Source organism: Rhamphochromis longiceps, linkage group LG9, assembly GCF_057381845.1.
Source record: "Rhamphochromis longiceps isolate RC_006_pf linkage group LG9, R_longiceps_female_GT1.1, whole genome shotgun sequence".
In the NCBI taxonomy this organism is placed as follows: Eukaryota; Metazoa; Chordata; class Actinopteri; order Cichliformes; family Cichlidae; genus Rhamphochromis; species Rhamphochromis longiceps.
Genome location: NC_140565.1, coordinates 13582645 through 13603213, shown reverse-complemented (window position 1 = coordinate 13603213; position 20569 = coordinate 13582645). Strand labels below are relative to the sequence as shown.

The following is a 20569-nucleotide window of genomic DNA, read 5'->3' as shown; positions in this document are numbered from 1 at the left end:
CAGAGGAACAAACCGTGATGGTGCCATCATGTGTAGCCTTTCAGTCATTACCGGCTGACACAGCACAAAGTGCTGTTATCTCTGTGTGCCAATGGATATTTTGTCCTCTATTGCAGATTAAAACTATCAGGAGTCATGATGAAACATGTGGATGCACTAATGAAATCTGTTGTGATAAGATAATAGGATAAGATAATATGGTGGATCACTGATTTCTTCTGGACTATCAACCATTAGAGTGAGTGCACATTTAAATTATATCATAAATAAGTTATGATGGACTGTCTCTCGTTTTTTTTTTCACCTGAAAGCAGCTCTGTAGCCGTGCCGCTGTCTCACACCTGCCTCTTCTCTATGATTTATGGCTCCACCATGCGGCAGGCAGCTCCATGCAGGCATTCTGCAGGAGACAGAGAGAGAGCACTCATAAACAGATATCTCACTCCGCTGCTGATTTTGTATGCTACTTTTACTGAGCAACAAGTTTCCTCCCGGTAAGACTTTTATCCGAGTGATTCATTAATTAACCCTGTAATAAATGAATTCCTAACAGAAGTGTTTAAAACAACTACTGATTCTAATAATTTCATGCTTTTGCTTAAAAAAAATCATTTGTTAATAAAACTAATCCTTCTCCAATGTGGCTAAATCTGTTGCTGAGTCATCGCCTCATTCCTTGTACACGATCTTTGATTGAGTGGCGCGGGCGGAGGGAGGGGGGGCTGTCGCTCTGGCGATGTTTGCCGATTCTTCTCGAAGTGAGACTCGCCGCTGGCGGAGCTACTGCCCTTTAAACAGACACGGCTCTCCGCAGTTTTCCACCCGGTCTTTGTCCTTCGCTCCACTTCCTGCCGACGCCTGCCCCTTTAAGGTGATGCCGGGCACAGTTGTGCGTTATTGTTGAATTATTCTGTGTCATGTCGGCAGGGATAAACTTGGACTAAACAACACCGTTACACAGCAACCGACGGTGGGAGTGAAGGAGCAAGCGGAGCATCAACCCCTCCTCCGGCGGCATCATCATATGCTCACGCGGCGGAGGGACGTTGGCTGTGTTTAGGGACTAACGGAGAGTCCGGTGTCCTTGCCTGTGTCAAAGGCAAACGATTGTGTTCATCCGAGCCTTGCGGTACTTCTCCGGGACAGACATGTCTGTTTGTGTGGCAGACAGAGCGGAGGAGACGGTGTGAACGCGGTGAAACTCATCCGCTGTCCTCCTCTCTTAAGCCCGCGATGTTTGGGATGTTTCAGAGAGACGACGGTTGGCAGGATTTTGGCTCACAGTTAGCGTCGCTTTAAAGGGTGAGTAACAGTGTGCGCTTTGTTTTGAGGCCGCACAGGGGTGTGTAACACTGGCTGTGTGTGCTGGTCCAGAGTGCCGGGGCAGGTGTCTGCTCAGTCCGCCCGGCCCAGCTGCTCTAACGCCCCTACATCACGCTGCTGTTCTCTCCCTCGTTGCTTCGTTGCTCTTCTGTCCGGCGTACAGCCCAGCCAGCCCCCTCCCTCTTTGTTCACCCCCCTCCCCCCCGTGTCCTTTCCCCTCCTCGCGCGAAAGCTCTTATATAACCCTGTGGGATTCCTTTTTTTCTTAGCAACACTTCCTGGCCCTGTGCGAGGAAAACACGATGACGTTGACCCACGGAGGGGCACCATGTGCACCTGCAGAGGAGACTGCTGCTGAGGGGGAGCACTCAGGGCTGCTAGTGGGGTCCCTGAGAACACCCACCGCTTTTCCATTTAGCTCAGGGTAAACAACAACATGTCAGGCTGTGACTGGCATCACAAAGCCTGTGAAATGTGTTATAGCCAGTAGCTGACAGTTTCTACACACTAATTAGAGGCTTATGTTGACATTTCTTATGCTATGGATTATAATAGTAATGAGTATATATATTATACTTCCCTAAAGCTCAATGTGATGCTATTAAAATTGGTGGTTTTGTCTAAAAATCCCACACTGAGACATACTTGGCTTCGTGATAATCAGGCTTTGTTTTGAAAGAATCTCGTTCTTTTCCTGTACAGGTGTTTGCACACACACACACACACACACACACACACACACACACACACACACACACACACACACACACACACACACACACACACACAGCTCTGATTGTATCAGGTTAAACGGAGCGTTTAGGTTTTGTTTGACGATGTCACATAAATACGAATGCAGTGGCTGGAGTAAGTGCACTGCCTCACTGACCTGTCATCGTAAAACTTTGCAAAGCTTATGCAGCGTGCAGTCCACCAGAGCTGCTGTTTCACTCAGACACATTGTGATCACTTCAAAACTAGCATGCAGTGATACCTTCAGGGGTTGTCATGAATTGGGCCTGTGTTCAAAGACAGAAACAGAAAGTTGGAGGTGCGATGAGAGCAGCTACGAGTTGCATCATGGGAAATGTAGGATCTCTTTCGTGTTGTTGGAAATTGAATTGATGAAGAATTCCTGGTAGAGCCTGAGTAGTGCTGGATTTCTTGAGCTGATGCTAATGTTTAGGGCAGGATATTGAAAAATTGGGTGAATATTACATATTAATGATATCAAAGTGGTGGCTACTCTGCTGCGTGATGCAGAGAGCTCTGAGAGGATCTGTAACACAGGAAAGGAAGTCTCTTCCGATATCACAGCAGCACTGGCAGATAACATTATCTCTATCTATTATCTATAAACAGTGGATGCGTTTGTTCTATTAAGATGGGCTTAGCTTTGAAACTGAAGCAGCTAAGTGGACTGTGTGGTGTTGACATGTCAGAGCGTCATATCTGTGTCCCATATTGGTGCTTGATCTGTAATAATGACGAGTAACCTTCTGCTCACACAGTTTTACCGAAGCTCTACTCTTCTGCCCGGGGACCAGCTTGCTCACCGTCCTCCATCCTGGTCCTCTGCCTTCAGTACTCCAGCGGCAATGACATCCCCGGACTCCCCGCCGATAGTTTCCCCATCTCCTTGCCCAGCTCCCCCTCCATCCCTCCCCTCCTCCCCTGTGCCCTCTTCCCCAGCGCCATCCTCCTCCTCGATCCCTGCGCCGCCCTCGCTGCCCCCCACCGGTGAAGTGATGGTGCTGGCTCTGGGCCGGAAGAAGCAGAGAGTGCTGATTGCGCTTTCCATCCTGCCCAACCTCTTCCTGGCCTTCCTGCTCTCTTCGGACCCTCTCATCACCCTCCCCCCTCACCACCACTGCCACCTGCCGGGCCCCGTGCCATCGCCTGAAGTGCTGAACGCCTCAGTACCTTGGGAGAAAGGGCGACGGCCCGGGGACAGCGGGGGCCCGTCCCAGTGTAAGCAGTATACCAATAGTAGCCAGTCTGCTGTGGTGGACTGCGAGAATGGATGGGACTACAATGTCACAGAGGGGCTGAAGAACAACATCGTCACTGAGGTAAAGTTTTACTGTGGGATCCTTTGAAGCTCTCTAATTATGGTCTTGGCCTGGATGATTGTTTTAGCTTGGTGAAGGGAAGATGAACTTCTTTTCAGGTGTAGCTTAAGAGCCTTAAAATCATAAAAAAACTTTTTTATACTATATTGTTTCACCATAGCCTTACAGATCATGAATGCTCACTGTTTTGCAATGCCCTGCAGAACTATGATACAGCTGCACATATACTAACGACTTGGACAAAAAGTCTCCTGCCAGCTCCTCTGAAGGATCACTTTTTTTAAAAATGTGTCGTCTTGTTAACTTTAAATGGCACCTGTGTTTTCTTACCTTCACCGTTTTTCAAAGCATGATGTTGACAGCATTGCACACTTAAATGGATCGGTTATGCTCGGAGGATTTTTTTTACCGGGCCTCCTCAAGTAGCTTTGCATGGTTTATGTTAAAAAAGAAGCCTTCCGTATCTTATACTTGGCCTCAGTGCAGTTTATCTTCTATCTAGAACAAACACTTTTAGCACCGCTCCCTTTGAACCAGCTTAGTTCTGAAAAAATGCCAAACAGAAGGTTGTAGAGCCCGGAGCAGAAACTTTGACCCTTCAGAGATCTGCTTTATTCTCACCACAGGTTTTCTTCATGCATGTGTGTGAAGAAATCAGAGCTTGTTGATTGGTCATAACTGTAACCATAACCTGTGTACAGCATATCCCAGTCTGCTCTTGCTCCTTATGCAATACTGCTTAACCGATTCTTTTGTGTTCAAGTACAGCACTTTCACTCTCTGGGTCTTTATCCTTCTCTGGTTGAATCACTGGTAAAGCTGAGTAGTTTGGTATCATTTCGAAGCCCTCGCAGCTCTGCTAGGGATGAGTTTTGGCCACTGCTATGATGTCACAGCATCATCAGACTTTCATTCAGCTCTGGCCGTGTGGAGGATTGTTGAGCCAAGATGGGTAATAGACACAGAGTCTTTGACAAATGTGAGTTCAATCGATGCCATCAAGGTAGAGAGAGAGAGAGAGAGAGAGAGGGCTTTCAGGGATGTGTTGTCTGAATTGTCAGAGGTCAGACCTCAAAGGTGCTAATTTCACACATCAAAGCCCATTTTGTGGATCTTTAAGCACCCAGTGCTTATTCCTCTTTCATTTGACCAGTTTGGCCATGAGGAGAAGAGCACCTTGATGTTTTTGGTTTTTACAATTTGCTTGACATGATGGTTGCAAAGTGAGTTTCGACAATCCGGTGACTCATTCAGAAATGTGTGTTAACCCACGTCATATTGGCATGTTGTAAGACATGTTTCTTCAGAGAACCATGCCTAGAATGTCAGAGATCAACACCTCGCTAAAGGAGAACAGACCCTGCTTACAATCACATTAACTCTGCCACAGAAGGAGAAGAAAATGATTGGAAACTAAGGCTATTACAGCGTATTGTATGCTGTAACATTATAATCCAGTGTTAAGTTGACGGAACAAGCCGTGCACAAGCACAGGAGTGCATTTTCTAAGTGTTTATGATGTTAAAACTGAGTAGCCTTGATCATTTGTTTCACTGCTGTGAGAACAACTTCCAGTCTTTACACTGCAGTTTGTGTCTCATGTAATCTGTGTGTACACAGCCAGCAGGCAGGCTGAAAGATTATCTTCAGTGGAATATGATAATATTTGTCCTTTAAAAAGAACTGTGGCTCATTATGCTAGTGGAGGTTTGTTTCTCACTGATGTCGCTCGTTTTGTTCACAACAATGAAGCCAGTCATCGGCACCACTGCTGTTTTCTACCTGTCTCGGTTGTTTTTGTTGATATCAGGCACTCTGTGTGTGATGTTCTGACATACGCTGATGTGCGTTTTCACCCAGACCTCTGTTTCAAAGACTGTCAGCCCAGTCCTTGATGGCAGCTAACCTTTCTCACCAGGCTGATCACTATTTGGCCTGTTTCTTTTTTTGTGCCCACATGTGGGGAACCACACCCAGCTCTAATTTATGGTGTAAGGGCAGCTTGCTTGTAACCCACCCCATACCACTGCAGCAAGCTGAAGACACTGGAAGACTTTAGCAGAAGTGTTTGCCTGTAGTCTTCTCTGTCCCTGAGCTTTTAGAGTCAGGCTAACATATTTCATCAGGCTAGCTGGAGGGTGATTGAGCGTTCCTCCAGAGCTGCTTTGCTTTGCTGGCAGTCTGGCAAGCAGGAAGCAGGACCGCCTCTGATCAGCCTCATCGCTTCCACGGGTCAATAAAGACCATCACTTTAATACAGGCAAACTTTACTTACCACCTCTATGCTGTGGATCTGTAAACTAAAGCACACAAACTGCCATGCCTGTTGAAATATAAAACAGTGATATTTAACATCCTTTGTCTTTGGTTTAATGTAAAACTATGAATTTGTGACGTGTGAGCTGCGAGTTTGTTAGAGCGGTTGTTCATGTTGATATTATGAGGACATGCTTGCAGGTTTTGTTTATTACTGGAGGCACAAACCTGCTGCTTTCTGGTTCTCTCTCTCTCTCTCTCTCTCTCTAAACCAGCCTGGTAGCTTTCAGGACTTGTTTGTGTGCATTTTCGCCTCATCCTCGTCTTCCACAGCTTTCCACGCGTACGAGTTGCATGGTGTTCACTGTTGTGACTGCGTGTCTCAGCAACGGGACAGCTGATGTTATGTGACGGGCTTTAATGTTTCTGTGCACGGGTTCCAATTATGTAAGGCCGCTTAAATAACAAAAAAAATCACGGCCCTCTGCTCAGTCTCCCTCTAGATCATTAAAACCATTTTGCTTTCAGCAGCCAACAGGAAGCGACGTTAGCAGGACTCAGCTGTAAATGCAAATCAGTGGGTCGGCTTAATGTGATTAAACTCGGATCTGAGAGCAGAGATCTTTATTTTTTTATTTCCTTTTTAACAGATGTGCTGACTTTCTGTGTGGCTAACTCATGCAGTCACACGGGCATTTGTTTTCTAATCCACTCAGTGAACCTCGTACCATTTTATTGTTGCGGTGCTAACGAGTGATTATAGCAATACACCCACTATATGTATCGTGACCACACACATGCATGTGTGTAATGTCGTTACATCTTCCTGTGTTTCTAGTATTTGTCTAATGGGCTTTTCATCCCTATTGTAAGACAGCTGTGTTTACACCAGGGAGTGTATATATCATTTTTGCATAAATGCATAAATGGAACTAATGTCAGAGAAAAAACTTTGTTTTTTTTGTAAACTAAAATCTCTGACTTTGTTAATTTAATTAGTCAAATAACACATTTATTAATTAGTAAGTCAAGCGTACTGGCTCCCTTTATACATTTATTAGACTGTGCTACTGAGCTGTCTTTTGAGGGTGGTGTAGCCACTTTTAACTCCACTGCTGTGTGGTGGTTATTACCGAGGGATGTGAACAATTTAGATTTAATTACTTTGGCTGATGTTATTTATTTTTATACTTACACTGCAGTAGATGGCAGACACTATGCAGCCTCTAAATGAACAAATGTGGGGATAACATGCTGTTAAATGATCAGGGGGTTAAAGAAAAACACAGATCACAAACAAGATGGAGGCAGTCACCTCGATGTCATCCATTGGTTAGTGAGGTTAATTATTAATCCCTGAGCTGAGCATTTTCCCTCTAATGACCTGAAACTAGTGAGTGAGCCCATCAAATAATTACGAAAGTGTTTAGTGATGTTAGAGTTGAAGGAGCCAAAGGCTGATTTCTCTAAACTACACAGAAACAGACTTTTATACAAGCAAAAATCTTTTTTGCTTTTCAGCTTATAAATTTGTCCGACACAGGAATGGAGACTTCCACACTGGTGCCATGTTGTACAGTACTAACCATTAATCAAACCTAATTCATCTTTAGTTCAACTGGACAGGAGGAAAAAAAGGAGGTACTGTCTTGTGCTGCCATTCAGCAGTTTTGCTGAATACGCCAATTATTTACCAAATGAAACTGTAAAAGCGACAAAGCACTAAGTGGGCAAAGTATAATTAACAAGGTGTCTTGTTGCTAAATGCCCCCAAAATATCAGCAGTGAAGCAATCTTTGACAACTGATGCATTCAACCAGTCCCCTGAACTTGTGAGGTGTATAAATATATTGCTTCGGAGTTGGGTTCAAAATGGACAATAATGGGATCATTGTTTCTAACAGTTTATTTCAGTAATTTTACATGGCGATTCTGCACCTCTGCCCAGGCTGACCAGATGTCACCATTTTTATTTCTTGTCTCCCTGTCCCACATTTTGAGTAGTTCTGCAGGATGTTGTTTAAAGTTGGCCTTTTACCCAATGCATGTGAAGAAAGCAGAGAAGGCTTATTGCAGTTCAGTGGAGGCTAGGCTGTCTACTGTCACGCCCATTAGGAAATGTTACAAGTTACCAAACAGTCACAAGCTTTGCAGATTTTGTTGGAAATGATGGAAGACCAACCATCTACAAAGAAAATGAAACTGCTTGTTGCTAACTTGATTGGATATTAACTGAAAGACCTCTCTCCCTTCACAGTGGGATCTGGTGTGTGGTCAGTACTGGCTGGTCCCAGTGGAGGAGGTGTGTTTCATCCTGGGCGTCCTGACTGGCTGTCTCTGCTTGGGCTACGCCGCTGACAGGTAATGTATGCTCACACACACCCCCATCAGGGTTTCCTGCAGGTCTGTTTTTCATGGCAAGCAAACATCAGGAATGAACACTCAGCAGCCGGAAGGACAACACATACAGCCAAAAAGTGAGTTAATAAGTTACTGAGGCAGTTTGGAGAGACTGTTTGTGCCTTTCTTGTTTGGTCACTGTGGACAGACCCACATGGCACACAATGGCAGCCCATTGTGGGCTGAGTACTGGGGTGATTAGTAGGGCACATCTGGACACCGTGAAGCAGCCCATAGTGCGGGCTGACTGTGGGCTGCTCACATTTAGCAGAGAGGAGCATCCAATGGGGCCCATTGTAGGCCCACTATGGGTTTCTCACAGAAAACCCTTTACAGGGACCCCAAACTGCTATGGGCTAACCTACAAGGGGCCCATTTCTGTGGGGTGTCCATAGTGGGGACCCAAAAGGACAAAACTGAACCGTGACCTCCATGAACTAGCCTGAAGGACAACACCGCTGTGGCATCTGTGCACAATAAATGTGAGCGTGCTCTGTGCACAGCCCCACAGTTCACCCACAGTTACCCTCCGTGGGCCCACATGGGCATGCTTCCTGGGAACATGTTCCAATAAAAGCCAGCCCGTCTGTGTGCAGACATCTGTGCTGTCAGATCATTTTGTTCCTCATTATTCTCTGTCCTCTTCTTACTTTGCAGTTTCATTACCTCACAGTCGTCATGCAGCACACAGAGACACACTCAGAAAAAGTAGCACGGTTTGCAGAATGAAATTTTCTATAGATTTACTGTGGCCTGCCAGTGCTTCCTCTATCCAACAGCAAGTTGTGGCCTCAGGCCAAAAGAGAAATTTATTATCAAACAGCCCAAATGCCATTTCATAAACTCTTTTTATTTATCACAGTAAGATATAATTTGTGATGGAGGAAAAATACTGCTGTTTACTCAAGAAAATCTCATGGCTGTATTACAAACAATTTACCTCCCACAAGCAATTAATGGCAAATACATTTATGCTAAATTTGCATGCTTTATTTTGCTCAGTGGCCTCGGATGAGTCACACAAGTGAACCAGTGTGTGTCGTTTGAAGGGGAAGCTCTAGTTTTTGGGGGCAACTGCGAGGGAGATGATGCCACAGCTAACAGCTCTCATTAATTTGCTGACCAATTGAGCATAGCATTTGTTTGTTTAGACCGGTGAATTAATGGTGCCTCCTTGGGGGCACATGAAGAAGAAAAGGGAGCATTGCTAAGCTGCATGTTAGAAACTAAACAAGCAAACAAAAACTGGCTAATCATTCATTAGTGAACAGTCGTGCTTTCCACTTGAGCTGTTTTTGGAAACGCAGCTTCCCTAAGCCTCTGTGATTGCAGCATTTCTTAGGCTCTTTCTTTTATTAATTTTTTTATTCTAAACTCTTCGCGAGCTCTAAATTGTTCTGATTAATTTGTTTGTCTGGTAAACTACATGAAACTGGAAGTATAATGGCAGCATTAATGCTTAATGATGCTGTAAAAGTGTAGACTTCAAAGGGTGGCTCCCTGTTGTGTCTAAACTCTGTCAGTAGACTCCTGTCCTATTTTCTGTTCTATTCCCTCTCCGTGTTAATATTTAAGCACACGAGCAGCTGCTGCATTATCAGCATGTACAGTGTGATTTGTTGTTGTGCATCTGCTCCTGTACATGTGTTTTAATTTATCCCTGTTAATTTGAATCTGTGTTTGCTTACTTTGCTGAGTTTTAATCGTGTGTCTGTATCTCTGTGCTTCCCTGCAGGCTGGGCAGGTCCAAGACCCTTCTGACCTCTCTGACCCTCTCGGTGGTGTTCGGGGTGCTCGTGTGTGTCTCCCCGTATCCTTCTGTCTTCATCGTCATGCGTTTCTGTCTGGCGGCGGCCAGCGCGGGAGTCTATCTTACTCTGTATATCACCCGTGAGTGTTTCAGCCTTGAAGGATGGGCGTCATTTGTTTCATCAGAACCCACGGATCATCACACAGGAACAAACACTGTAATATGCAAACAGTCATGCACAGATGGTTTCCTCCACAGTACAGTCACCTACCTGAACTTCACCTGAAATCTCAGAGAGTCTCAATTCAGTAATTCCTCTCTCCTTTTCCTTGTGCCGCTAATGAGGCCTAGTGATCAAATCTACTTCTTCTAGCTTGCATTATATTTCAATGGAACCAAGTTTTGGGGCACATGATATTTATATTCTCTTGTTTTTTTTTAATGTTTAACCTTTCAGAATCTGAAAAGTGTAAATAAAAGATTAGTTAGCTTTGACATTGTGTTGTTTGTTCAGGTCTGGAGCTGTGTGAGCCGTCTCTCAGGCTGATGGCCACCACGCTGGCTGGCCTGACGACTGTAGCCGGGGAGCTGCTGCTGCTGGCCGTGGCCCTCGGGTGCCAATCTTGGAGGGGCCTGCTGGGAGCTGGGTCCGCCCCACTAACACTCTTTCTCAGCTACGGGTAGGAATGTGTCTCTTGTTATTTTTACTCAGGCTTTTACTTTCTGAATCATGAAGGAACCTGGGAGTGGTTTTGCGTAGTGCCTTGATGCCAGCTGACTTATTAAAAGCTTTGTTAGATGGTATTGATTCCAATCCCCTTTTCACACTGAGCTGGTGTCAGAACATATTAGAGCTCCTTTGTTTAAGGTCCGCAGTCCCTCTCAGATCTGGGTAACACACCGCATTATCAGAGATTATAAAAAGATTACTGGCAGCGAATTGCAGGTTTTAATAAGAGAGGATTATAGAACTTTGCTTCTTTGTGACCCGTGCTGGTTAGTTTTTATACTGAAGCAGCAAATTCAGGTGAAAGCAACAAAACCTTAAAGCTTCTAAATAGTTTTAGTGCTGAGTAAAGGTCACCTGAGATCAAAGAGTTAAAGTATATTCCTCCTCCTCCTGCAGAGTTCCTGGGGTGTTTCCAGAATCTCCTCGCTGGCTCCTTCTGTCGGAGCGATCTTCAGACATGAATGCATTCAGCGAGAGAAGAAACTCCAACAGAGACGTGAGGGACGACGAGAGCTTCACAGGTGTGTTTGCAGCACTGACGTTAGATCCTCGTTCTGTAAACAAAGAACAAATTCCCACTTTACCTCACTGCAGGGTTCAGCGCCAGGCGCTCGGCTTACGAAGCCTGCATTATTCATGGAATAACTGTGGCCGTGTGTTTCAATGTATATGACCCTCTCACGCACCACTTCCAAGAGCGGTAATGATGCTCAATTACTATTCATGATTTATTAAGAGCGGATGGTTCCTGCATTAAAATGGAAACATAATGGGACGTAATGACTTGCTGTTAAAAGATGGCCTAAGGCCAGGCGACCACTGAGCTCTGCCACTGTTTACATGTCAAATGTTTCCAGCTACGTAGTGTCAACTTTGCACTGTTCAGTGACCTCTGTGTTCTGCTAGCATTAGCTGTACTGAGGTTGATAGTTGTTAATAGTTGCAAAATCTACATTTTATGTTTCCATTCTGAGTGTATTAAACCCCCCCACAAAGCTTTTAACCTAAATTTGTCCATATTCTTTTATGTCGAGCTCTCATTCACAGATAAAGTGATCAAAGAACATCCCCTTTTGTTGTGATTACAGTTCAGATCAAATTAAAATGGGGATTTATTTGGGTGGTTACTGTAATGCTGTCACGCTAGCAGGAAGGACACTCAGGAATACTGATGACGTGCGGAAATGTTTCATGTAGCAACAAGTCTTAAAGAGAAATGGTGTGAATGTATTTGCTGGCCGTGTTTCTCTCCTGGAGAAGTATCTCAGCACCTGAGGCTAGATGAGGCTTACATAACTCTGACCTATATTTATCACAACAAGATGATAAAGATGTGCTGTAAGGACATGCTATAAAATAATCCTTCACGGCACCACCTACACATGATTGGCATATCAAAGTTAACAATAAGACTGAACTACAGGGAGTGCAGAATTATTAGGCAAGTTGTATTTTTGAGGAATAATTTTATTATTGAACAACAACCATGTTCTCAATGAACCCAAAAAACTCATTAATATCAAAGCTGAATGTTTTTGGAAGTAGTTTTTAGTTTGTTTTTAGTTTTAGCTATTTTAGGGGGATATCTGTGTGTGCAGGTGACTATTACTGTGCATAATTATTAGGCAACTTAACAAAAAACAAATATATACCCATTTCAATTATTTATTTTTACCAGTGACACCAATATAACATCTCCACATTCACAAATATACATTTCTGACATTCAAAAACAAAACAAAAACAAATCAGCGACCAATATAGCCACCTTTCTTTGCAAGGACACTCAAAAGCCTGCCATCCATGGATTCTGTCAGTGTTTTGATCTGTTCACCATCAACATTGCGTGCAGCAGCAACCACAGCCTCCCAGACACTGTTCAGAGAGGTGTACTGTTTTCCCTCCTTGTAAATCTCACATTTGATGATGGACCACAGGTTCTCAATGGGGTTCAGATCAGGTGAACAAGGTGGCCATGTCATTAGTTTTTCTTCTTTTATACCCTTTCTTGCCAGCCACGCTGTGGAGTACTTGGACGCGTGTGATGGAGCATTGTCCTGCATGAAAATCATGTTTTTCTTGAAGGATGCAGACTTCTTCCTGTACCACTGCTTGAAGGAAGGTGTCTTCCAGAAACTGGCAGTAGGACTGGGAGTTGAGCTTGACTCCATCCTCAACCCGAAAAGGCCCCACAAGCTCATCTTTGATGATACCAGCCCAAACCAGTACTCCACCTCCACCTTGCTGGCGTCTGAGTCGGACTGGAGCTCTCTGCCCTTTACCAATCCAGCCACGGGCCCATCAAGACTCACTCTCATTTCATCAGTCCATAAAACCTTAGAAAAATCAGTCTTGAGATATTTCTTGGCCCAGTCTTGACGTTTCAGCTTGTGTGTCTTGTTCAGTGGTGGTCATCTTTCAGCCTTTCTTACCTTGGCCATGTCTCTGAGTATTGCACTCCTTGTGCTTTTGGGCACTCCAGTGATGTTGCAGCTCTGAAATATGGCCAAACTGGTGGCAAGTGGCATCTTGGCAGCTGCACGCTTGACTTTTCTCAGTTCATGGGCAGTTATTTTGCGCCTTGGTTTTTCCACACGCTTCTTGCGACCCTGTTGACTATTTTGAATGAAACGCTTGATTGTTCGATGATCACGCTTCAGAAGCTTTGCAATTTTGAGACTGCTGCATCCCTCTGCAAGATATCTCACTATTTTTGACTTTTCTGAGCCTGTCAAGTCCTTCTTTTGACCCATTTTGCCAAAGGAAAGGAAGTTGCCTAATAATTATGCACATCGGTGTTGATGTCATTAGACCACACCCCTTCTCATTACAGAGATGCACATCACCTAATATGCTTAATTGGTAGTAGGCTTTCGAGCCTATACAGCTTGGAGTAAGACAACATGCATGAAGAGGATGATGTGGACAAAATACTCATTTGCCTAATAATTCTGCACTCCCTGTATGTTTTTATAGCTGACGTCTGTGAGCGGCAGACACAGATCAAGGACACAGTTCTGTAGTGAGGTCTCGCTGCAGTCGGAAAAAGTGTAGCAGTATGAGGTGATGAAGAACATCATGTTTCATTTGTTTCATATGATCCATTAAAGGCCTTGAATTTCTCTCTCCACTTAGTCCTATGCTTTTACACACTCAGTGTTCCTGATTGGCTGATAACTGCATATTTGTCGGCTGCACAACCATGATGCGAATTTCCAGTTCTACCACAAGCCAAACGTGCATGTTTGTCTGTTAGACTGCAGTGACTGTGCAGGCCATTTAACGACAGTGAACTCATGTTTCATGTTCAGGAAGCCAGTCTGAGACGTTCTCAGATGTTCTCAGCTTTGTGACGTGGTCCTGCGATAAGCAGCCATCAGTAGCCGTCAGACACTCTGGAATAGACGGGGTCAGCAGCAATACTCAGGCATGCTCACTTGCTACTAAGGGGTCCAAAGTGTGCCAAGAAAATATCCTTTACACCATTACATCATCACCACAAGGCAGGACGGATCGATGTGTATATGTTTACATCAAATTCGGACACGTCCCTCTGTATGTGACGGCAGAAATCCCGTCCCATGAGAGCAGGCAGTTTTGCTGAGCTTTGTCAATTGTAATCTCAGTTTGCTGCTCTTAGCTGTATTCAGATGCTCTTCTGCGTACCTTGGTTGTAATGAGCGGTTATTTGAGCTTCAGTTTCCTTCATATCAACTCAGAGCAGTCTGGCTGAACTCCTCTGATCTCTGACATCAACGAGACATTTTCTCTTAGACTTTCCTCTTAAACCTCACAGCTGGCTGTTGACTTACAGTTAAATTGTCTCATGTTCTGGATCCTTTATTAAACATTTCTGCACAGCTTACAAATGCTAATGTAATGAACACATCACTGTGGTTCCTACTGTAATTGTACGGTTTATTAAATGGCCTCCTTATGGCCAGATTGAGACTCCACGCGTGTCCTCCTGCACGTCTCTTTTCCCCCTAGTAATAAGCTGACAGCGAGCGATTGATCAGCGAGCAACCAGGTCAGGCCGTCCTCGTCTGTGTTACCCGACTGTCATTTTTCTTTTCTCCTCTGCAGAGCTGGATTCAGAGCCAGCCCCCTCCTCAAAGCCCCACCTGTCCTTCCCTGAGCTCTTCCACAGCAGGAACATCTGGAAGAACATGTGCGTGCTCGGCTTCACCTCGTAAGTCATCTCACACTCCTGACATTATTTCAGCAACGCAGCAGTTTGGAGTCACTCCTTTGTGTTTGCGCAGTGTCTCATTTACAGCTCTGGCTGCCGCTGCCTCATATTTCATGCTTAAAGTGCTGCGAGACTCACCTTTGCTCGCTCATCTTTTCTATTTAAAACCTGTTTGGAAACACGAGTGCTTACTCTTTTGTTTCTCTGCCCTTCCTCCCTCAGATTCATCTCTCACGGCATTAGTCACTGTTACAGCTCTTTCCGAGGTGACGTCAGGGGCACCGCCCCCAGCTTCTATTGGACGTACCTGCTCTCTGTGTGTGCAGGCGGTGGGGCCTGGCTGTTGCTTTGGATGACCGTAGACAGGTGCGGTCGCCGCGGCATCCTGCTTCTTTCCATGACGATGACGGGGCTGGCCTCTTTGATCCTCCTGGGACTCATGGAGTGTAAGCCGGCTTTACTTGGTAGCAGAATAGTTTTCTCCAAGTAAATCTAGAGTCAAGTAAGGAAGGCTATTAATAAAAGTCAAGGTGGGCACAGTTTCACTTCAGTACCCTGCTGTTAGAGAGCCATTATGTTCGGATTAAAATCTTTGTTTGTTCAAATCCTGACTGGAATTTAAGTTGATGCTGATTCTGGGGCCATGTTGGATCCATCCCTCTCACACATCCTACTGCTCTCACTTCAGGCATTATGAAGTGTATTAGGAGCAAACCACTCAGCCCTGTTAATGGAAAAACCCGACCTGTGTTTTTTAATTTTTGCTCCCCCTCGACAACATTGTCTATGGAAAATCTGCTGTTGCCCAAATCTTGGTCTCCCCCTTGTGGCTGAAACCGAGTATGGCTTTCAGTTTATGTAGGACACTGCAGTGACAGCAAAGTCAAAGCTGTGTCCGGCCCTGAGCTTTAATCATGCATCAAAGCCTGAGAGGACAGTGGTGAGTGTTGTGGATCCTCTCAGTGGATGTTTATTGGTCCCTATGATCTGCAAAGGCTCATGGAAGCAAGATGTTGCAGTTTGATTCATAAATTAGAAAAACTAATGTCATAATAGATGCATGGTAGAAATGCTACACCTCAAAGGTTATCCCTGCTCTCCTCCCCCCTGTTAGATCTCAGTGAGACGGCCATCACGATTTTCTCAGTGCTGGGTCTCTTCTCTTCCCAAGCCACCGCCTCCCTCTGCATCCTCTTCACTGCAGAGGTCATGCCTACCATCATCAGGTAACACAGCAGCACTCTACAGTCACTCTGCAGCTCTTTTACTACGATGTTGTCCTTCTTGTAGTGTAGGTGAAAAAGAAATGCCAGCGTAGAAGGCGTTGATGTTTTTCTGTCAGTAAGAGCGTGTGCGGGCTGCCAGAATGAATCACAACATGTGAAATGCAGCAAATATTAAAGAGAGGAAATTAAACAATTTGATACCACAACAACAGCTGTCTTTCTAAGTAGGAGGAGTTTCAAAAACAATGGAAGTATTTTTCCAGATTTAGTATAAAAAAATCGATCTGTTATCTAAGAAAATAATTGACTTTGTGGAGAAGAGAGATGAGAATACTTTGAAGTACAGTGAGATCTACAAACAAGCATCGTTTCTAACTCTGTGTGAGGGCAAAACAATCAGCGCCCAACAGACGACGGGAAGGACGACCTGCTCCGAAAACCTCCCCGAGGCCTGAAAAGGACGCATCGGTCCCCCCTTAAAAAAAATCATTATTTGTAACAGATGTAATAAGCTGAGACTTTTAATGAGTTTGGGTTCATCAAATCTTTATAGTTATTATAGCTGTGCGTTTTGCATTTTGTAAATATTTTTTCTTTCGTTTTTGACTTTTTGTTTTAATTCACTTAAATTTAATTGGTTTCCAGAGCAGCTTTAGTCATTTCAGTTTAGCCTTTAGTTTTATTTATTTTTTGCTTATTTATTTGTTTATTTATTTATCAAGTATTAATGTGTCATACCAGAGGCAAGATTTAGGAACATCAGTACAGGCATAACAAAAAACACACTGTTTGAAAATCTCAATAATCGCGAGCGTGGCAGCCTCATGAGGCAAGGTGGGATAATAAATTTGGCCAAACTAACAGATACTAAAACTAAGAAGTTTTTAAGTTCACAAAATTTTAATTTTAGATTCTTTTTCAAATTTTTTTATTTTATTTTTGACTTAAAATGTTTTTTTCACATTTAGTTTAGTTGTAATTAACTACAGTAAGCTTGGGCTAACACAACAGCTGAACCTAGTTATAGAGTCATCAACAAAAGGCTTAACTGAGTCACCATGTTTACCATTAAAGAAACTACCATTAAAGAAAACTGGAAAAATGGGACGACTGTGGTTCAGGGGTTTTGGGAAGCTCATCTGTAACCGGAAGGTTGCCGGTTTGATCCCCCAGCTCTCTCTGTCCTGGTCGTTGTGTCCTTGGGCAAGACACTTCACCTACCGCCTACTGGTGTTCCTCAGAGGGGCCGATAGCGCGATATGGCAGCCTCGCTTCTGTCAGTCTGCTCCAGGGCAGCTGTGGCTACAACTGTGGTTTGCCTGCACCAGTGTGTGAATGAATAGTGGAATTGTAAAGCGCTTTGGGTGCCTAGAAAAGCGCTATATAAATGCAATCCATTATTATTATTATTATTATTATTAAAAATGATAATTGATGAAAAGATAAGCAGAAATTGTATTAAGTGTAAGTAAATCTTGTCAGTTAACTGTGTGTGTGTGTGTGTGTGTGTGTGTGTGTGTGTGTGTGTGTGTGTGTGTGTGTGTGTGTGTGTGCAGAGGGAGCGGTGTAGGAGCCGTGCTCGCTCTGGGCTGCGTGGGCCGTCTCAGCTCCCCTCTCATGGACCTGCGAAACCACTACGGCTACTTCCTGCACCACGTCGTCTACTCCTCTCTGGCTCTGCTGGCCGTGCTGTCCATCCTGCTGCTGCCCGAGAGCAAGAGGAAGCCACTGCCCCAGACGCTGGCCGACGGTGAGCAGTACAGACGCCCCCCGCTGGGCAGGAGGAGACGGGACAATGTGCCGCTGCTGGCGACCCCCAACCCAGAGACCTAAAATACACAGAGGGACGGACTCTGTTAACACCACTCACTTTTACAGCCAGGACATTTTTCATCAATCATGTTCATGTAGAGGACAGACAAAGCAATATAAAAACCTAATAGGTAACCCAGAGCGACGGAGAGAAAAGGGCTGCAACAGATCATCACCGATCAGCATCCACGACACTGATGACAGCGATCAGACTTTCAGCTTTTTAACATATCATCGCTACAGACGTTAGCGATTGGGTGGAGCTGCCGTCATCTTCGTGTTTCTCTTTTTCCCGCCGTTCAGATGTGTGTTAATGTCCTTGTGAAGACACACAATCTTCACACGCATCTCCATCTCTTTCTGGCCGGACGGCGGCTCCCGCCCCCGCCGCGTGAAACACACCAGCACCCACTGCTGCACGCCATCCTCCATCCTGAGTGTGTCCATCACAGAGATGCTAGCTGCTTAGCATATTTGACTTGAAGAGTGGTCGTCGGTTATTCCTAGCATTTGTTTTAACCTGGAATCATGTGTTTGTTTTCTTTTTTTTGCGTGTGTTTGCTGCGTATGACGACACAACATGTCCTCAGAGCTGTACAAAAGTCAGTTTTGTACCATTTTCTGTGACCTTTGTCGTAAAACCGTCTAGCTCTCCGAGCGGAGGAGGAACCACAGTTCTCAGACGTGTGATGTAACACTTGACAGGATTGTTGGGGTTAAACGCCTTGTAAATACTCTAGAGTTAGTTTCTTTAACTTCCTGGGGCATCTGAGTTGTGTTAAAGCAGACCCTGTGGCTGGATCCTTACAGTACAGTATGCTATGCAGTGAGGAAAAGCACTTTGAATCTTTTTTCTCTCTTCCTTTTTTTTTTTTTTAAATAATGTTGAATCATTTGATTGAAGTCTTCAAAATCAAGGGAATAACAAGTCAGCTATTATAAATATTTGGAACAAAGGCTAAAACTTCTCTGAGCAGAGAACAAATGGTGGAAATCCACTCACTGACTCTGGCCTGGAGCCAGCGGTGTTTATATGTCTGTTTATATTTATGTTGTTCTTAAGCTTAATTAGTAAATTATCCAGAAGCATTAAGCTAAACTGGGTTGACATGGAATGAACCTTCCATTCTCTGGTGTCATTATTCAATAACAGTCAAGCTGTTGACCGTCACAACATTCCTATCTGCATGTCTGAAATCACTGAAGGGCTTTTTTTATGTATGTCCTCAGAAGCTAATAGTCAATACGTCTCTAGATGACCAGTCTCAGCTGTAAGAGAACAGACGGGTACCACAAACTCTAGTAGAGGTTTTTAAACGGCACACTTACTTTATTTTTTCTGAAGCTGAACGTGGAGTTATGATGGAGGTCGTCTGTTATTTTTAAATGAATGTTTATTCATGCTGGAGAAAGGACCTGATGATTACACTCCATTGGATTTGAATGGGAGTTGCAGAGGGCCCCGGAGCTCCAAATTAACCCCTGACTCCTCCTCCTCAAGCACGCTCCTGCGAGGTTTTCAGTCTCTAGTATGCTGGCTGAAGCCGTATCACGTATGGCACAAATTCAACCGTGTGTGTATGAGTGTATTTTCCCCCCTCAAGTTCACACCTGTGTGAATCTGTGTGTGTGTGTGATTTTAAACAGGATGGAGGTTTTGGTTAATTTGGACTCTGAGCACTGAGCACTAATTATGAAGGACGCACACCTCAGCTGATGGTCTCTTTCCCCGTCAGCCTTTGGTACATCTTTTTTCTTTTCCTGTGTACGTTGCACTCAAATCCTAACACTTATACACTGATAATTATTATCACTATGATTAACTTGGGTCGAATAATGTTATGTCTGACAACATTGATGATGTGTTCAATGATGAGTGTGATGCAATTAACTATAGCCTGATTTCATGTCAAATAAAACTGATTAAAAAACGTATGATGTGAGCAGTTTTGACTCGGGCAACCTTGATGTATACACTTCATTTGAAGAATCACTTTGAAAGTTTCTTCCTGTCCGTCCTTCTTTGTTCTGCAGGAATTTCAGCATCTCCTTTTTCATGCATGTTGTCCTCGTCCTGTGCTCCATGATGTTTTAGAGGTCATGTAACTCTGGGTTTAGTTGGCCTAGAGGTTTCTTGGTGATTTTAAAGTCATATTATTCACATATTCCCTGTCACAGTTGCTAACAAGGCTTTTTGGGTTTATCTATATCCAAATCAATACCCCAATGATCCACGTTTCCTATTCTGTACACATTTTGGAGGCATATTTGTAAAATGGATGTGTGGAAAACTGATTTTCTTGAAATGCGGATAGAAAGGATTATCAGCTAACCTAAGCAAACAAAGTTTGATTAAAATATGAATGAATTGTTGTAATCCCCATTATACGCAGGGTTGTATAACAGATGTTGTCTCTTTGTGCTGCTTGACTAAGCAAATTAAATAAGTGGCTGAGTAATCAAGTCGTGAAAATAAAGCGATGGTCTTTAGTGAAAACTGAGTGATTATTTCAGCCTTACTGTTCTGACATTTGGTGCGATTTTCATTCTCGGTACATAGAAAAACAATGAAATACACACACAGTCTTAAATTTGATGTTTAACTGAATGATGTGATTATAGGTATAAAACATTTTTCCATTAATGTAAACTCATCAGTCTACATGACTATTTCTGCTGGGTCTATATTTTGCGAAGGGTGACGGCACATAAAGCGGTGGCCTGATCATATCTCAGTGTGAATTGCTGTTTAATCTCTCTGATCTGTTTTGGAAAGACCTCTCGCCGTCTCTGAAAATCTGATCTGCC

General features: G+C 44.0%; 1 protein-coding gene across 2 annotated transcripts; it reads left to right on the top strand.

Moving 5' to 3' along the window:
• Nucleotides 1-721: 721 nt before the first annotated feature.
• slc22a17 (solute carrier family 22 member 17) lies at nt 722-18725 on the top strand. 2 transcript variants are annotated; one of them, XM_085418366.1, is made up of 10 exons: nt 722-871; nt 2835-3395; nt 7909-8012; nt 9787-9941; nt 10316-10481; nt 10928-11052; nt 14618-14723; nt 14946-15169; nt 15838-15949; nt 17506-18725. In XM_085418366.1, the coding sequence occupies exons 1-10, from the start codon at nt 737-739 to the stop codon at nt 17780-17782; spliced, it is 1965 nt and encodes a 654-aa protein (XP_085274492.1). In that variant the 5' UTR covers nt 722-736; the 3' UTR covers nt 17783-18725. The 2 variants fall into 2 exon arrangements, with proteins under 2 accessions (XP_085274492.1, XP_085274491.1); XM_085418365.1 differs by lacking the exon at nt 722-871 and adding an exon at nt 906-1302.
• The last annotated feature ends 1844 nt before the right edge of the window (nt 18726-20569 follow it).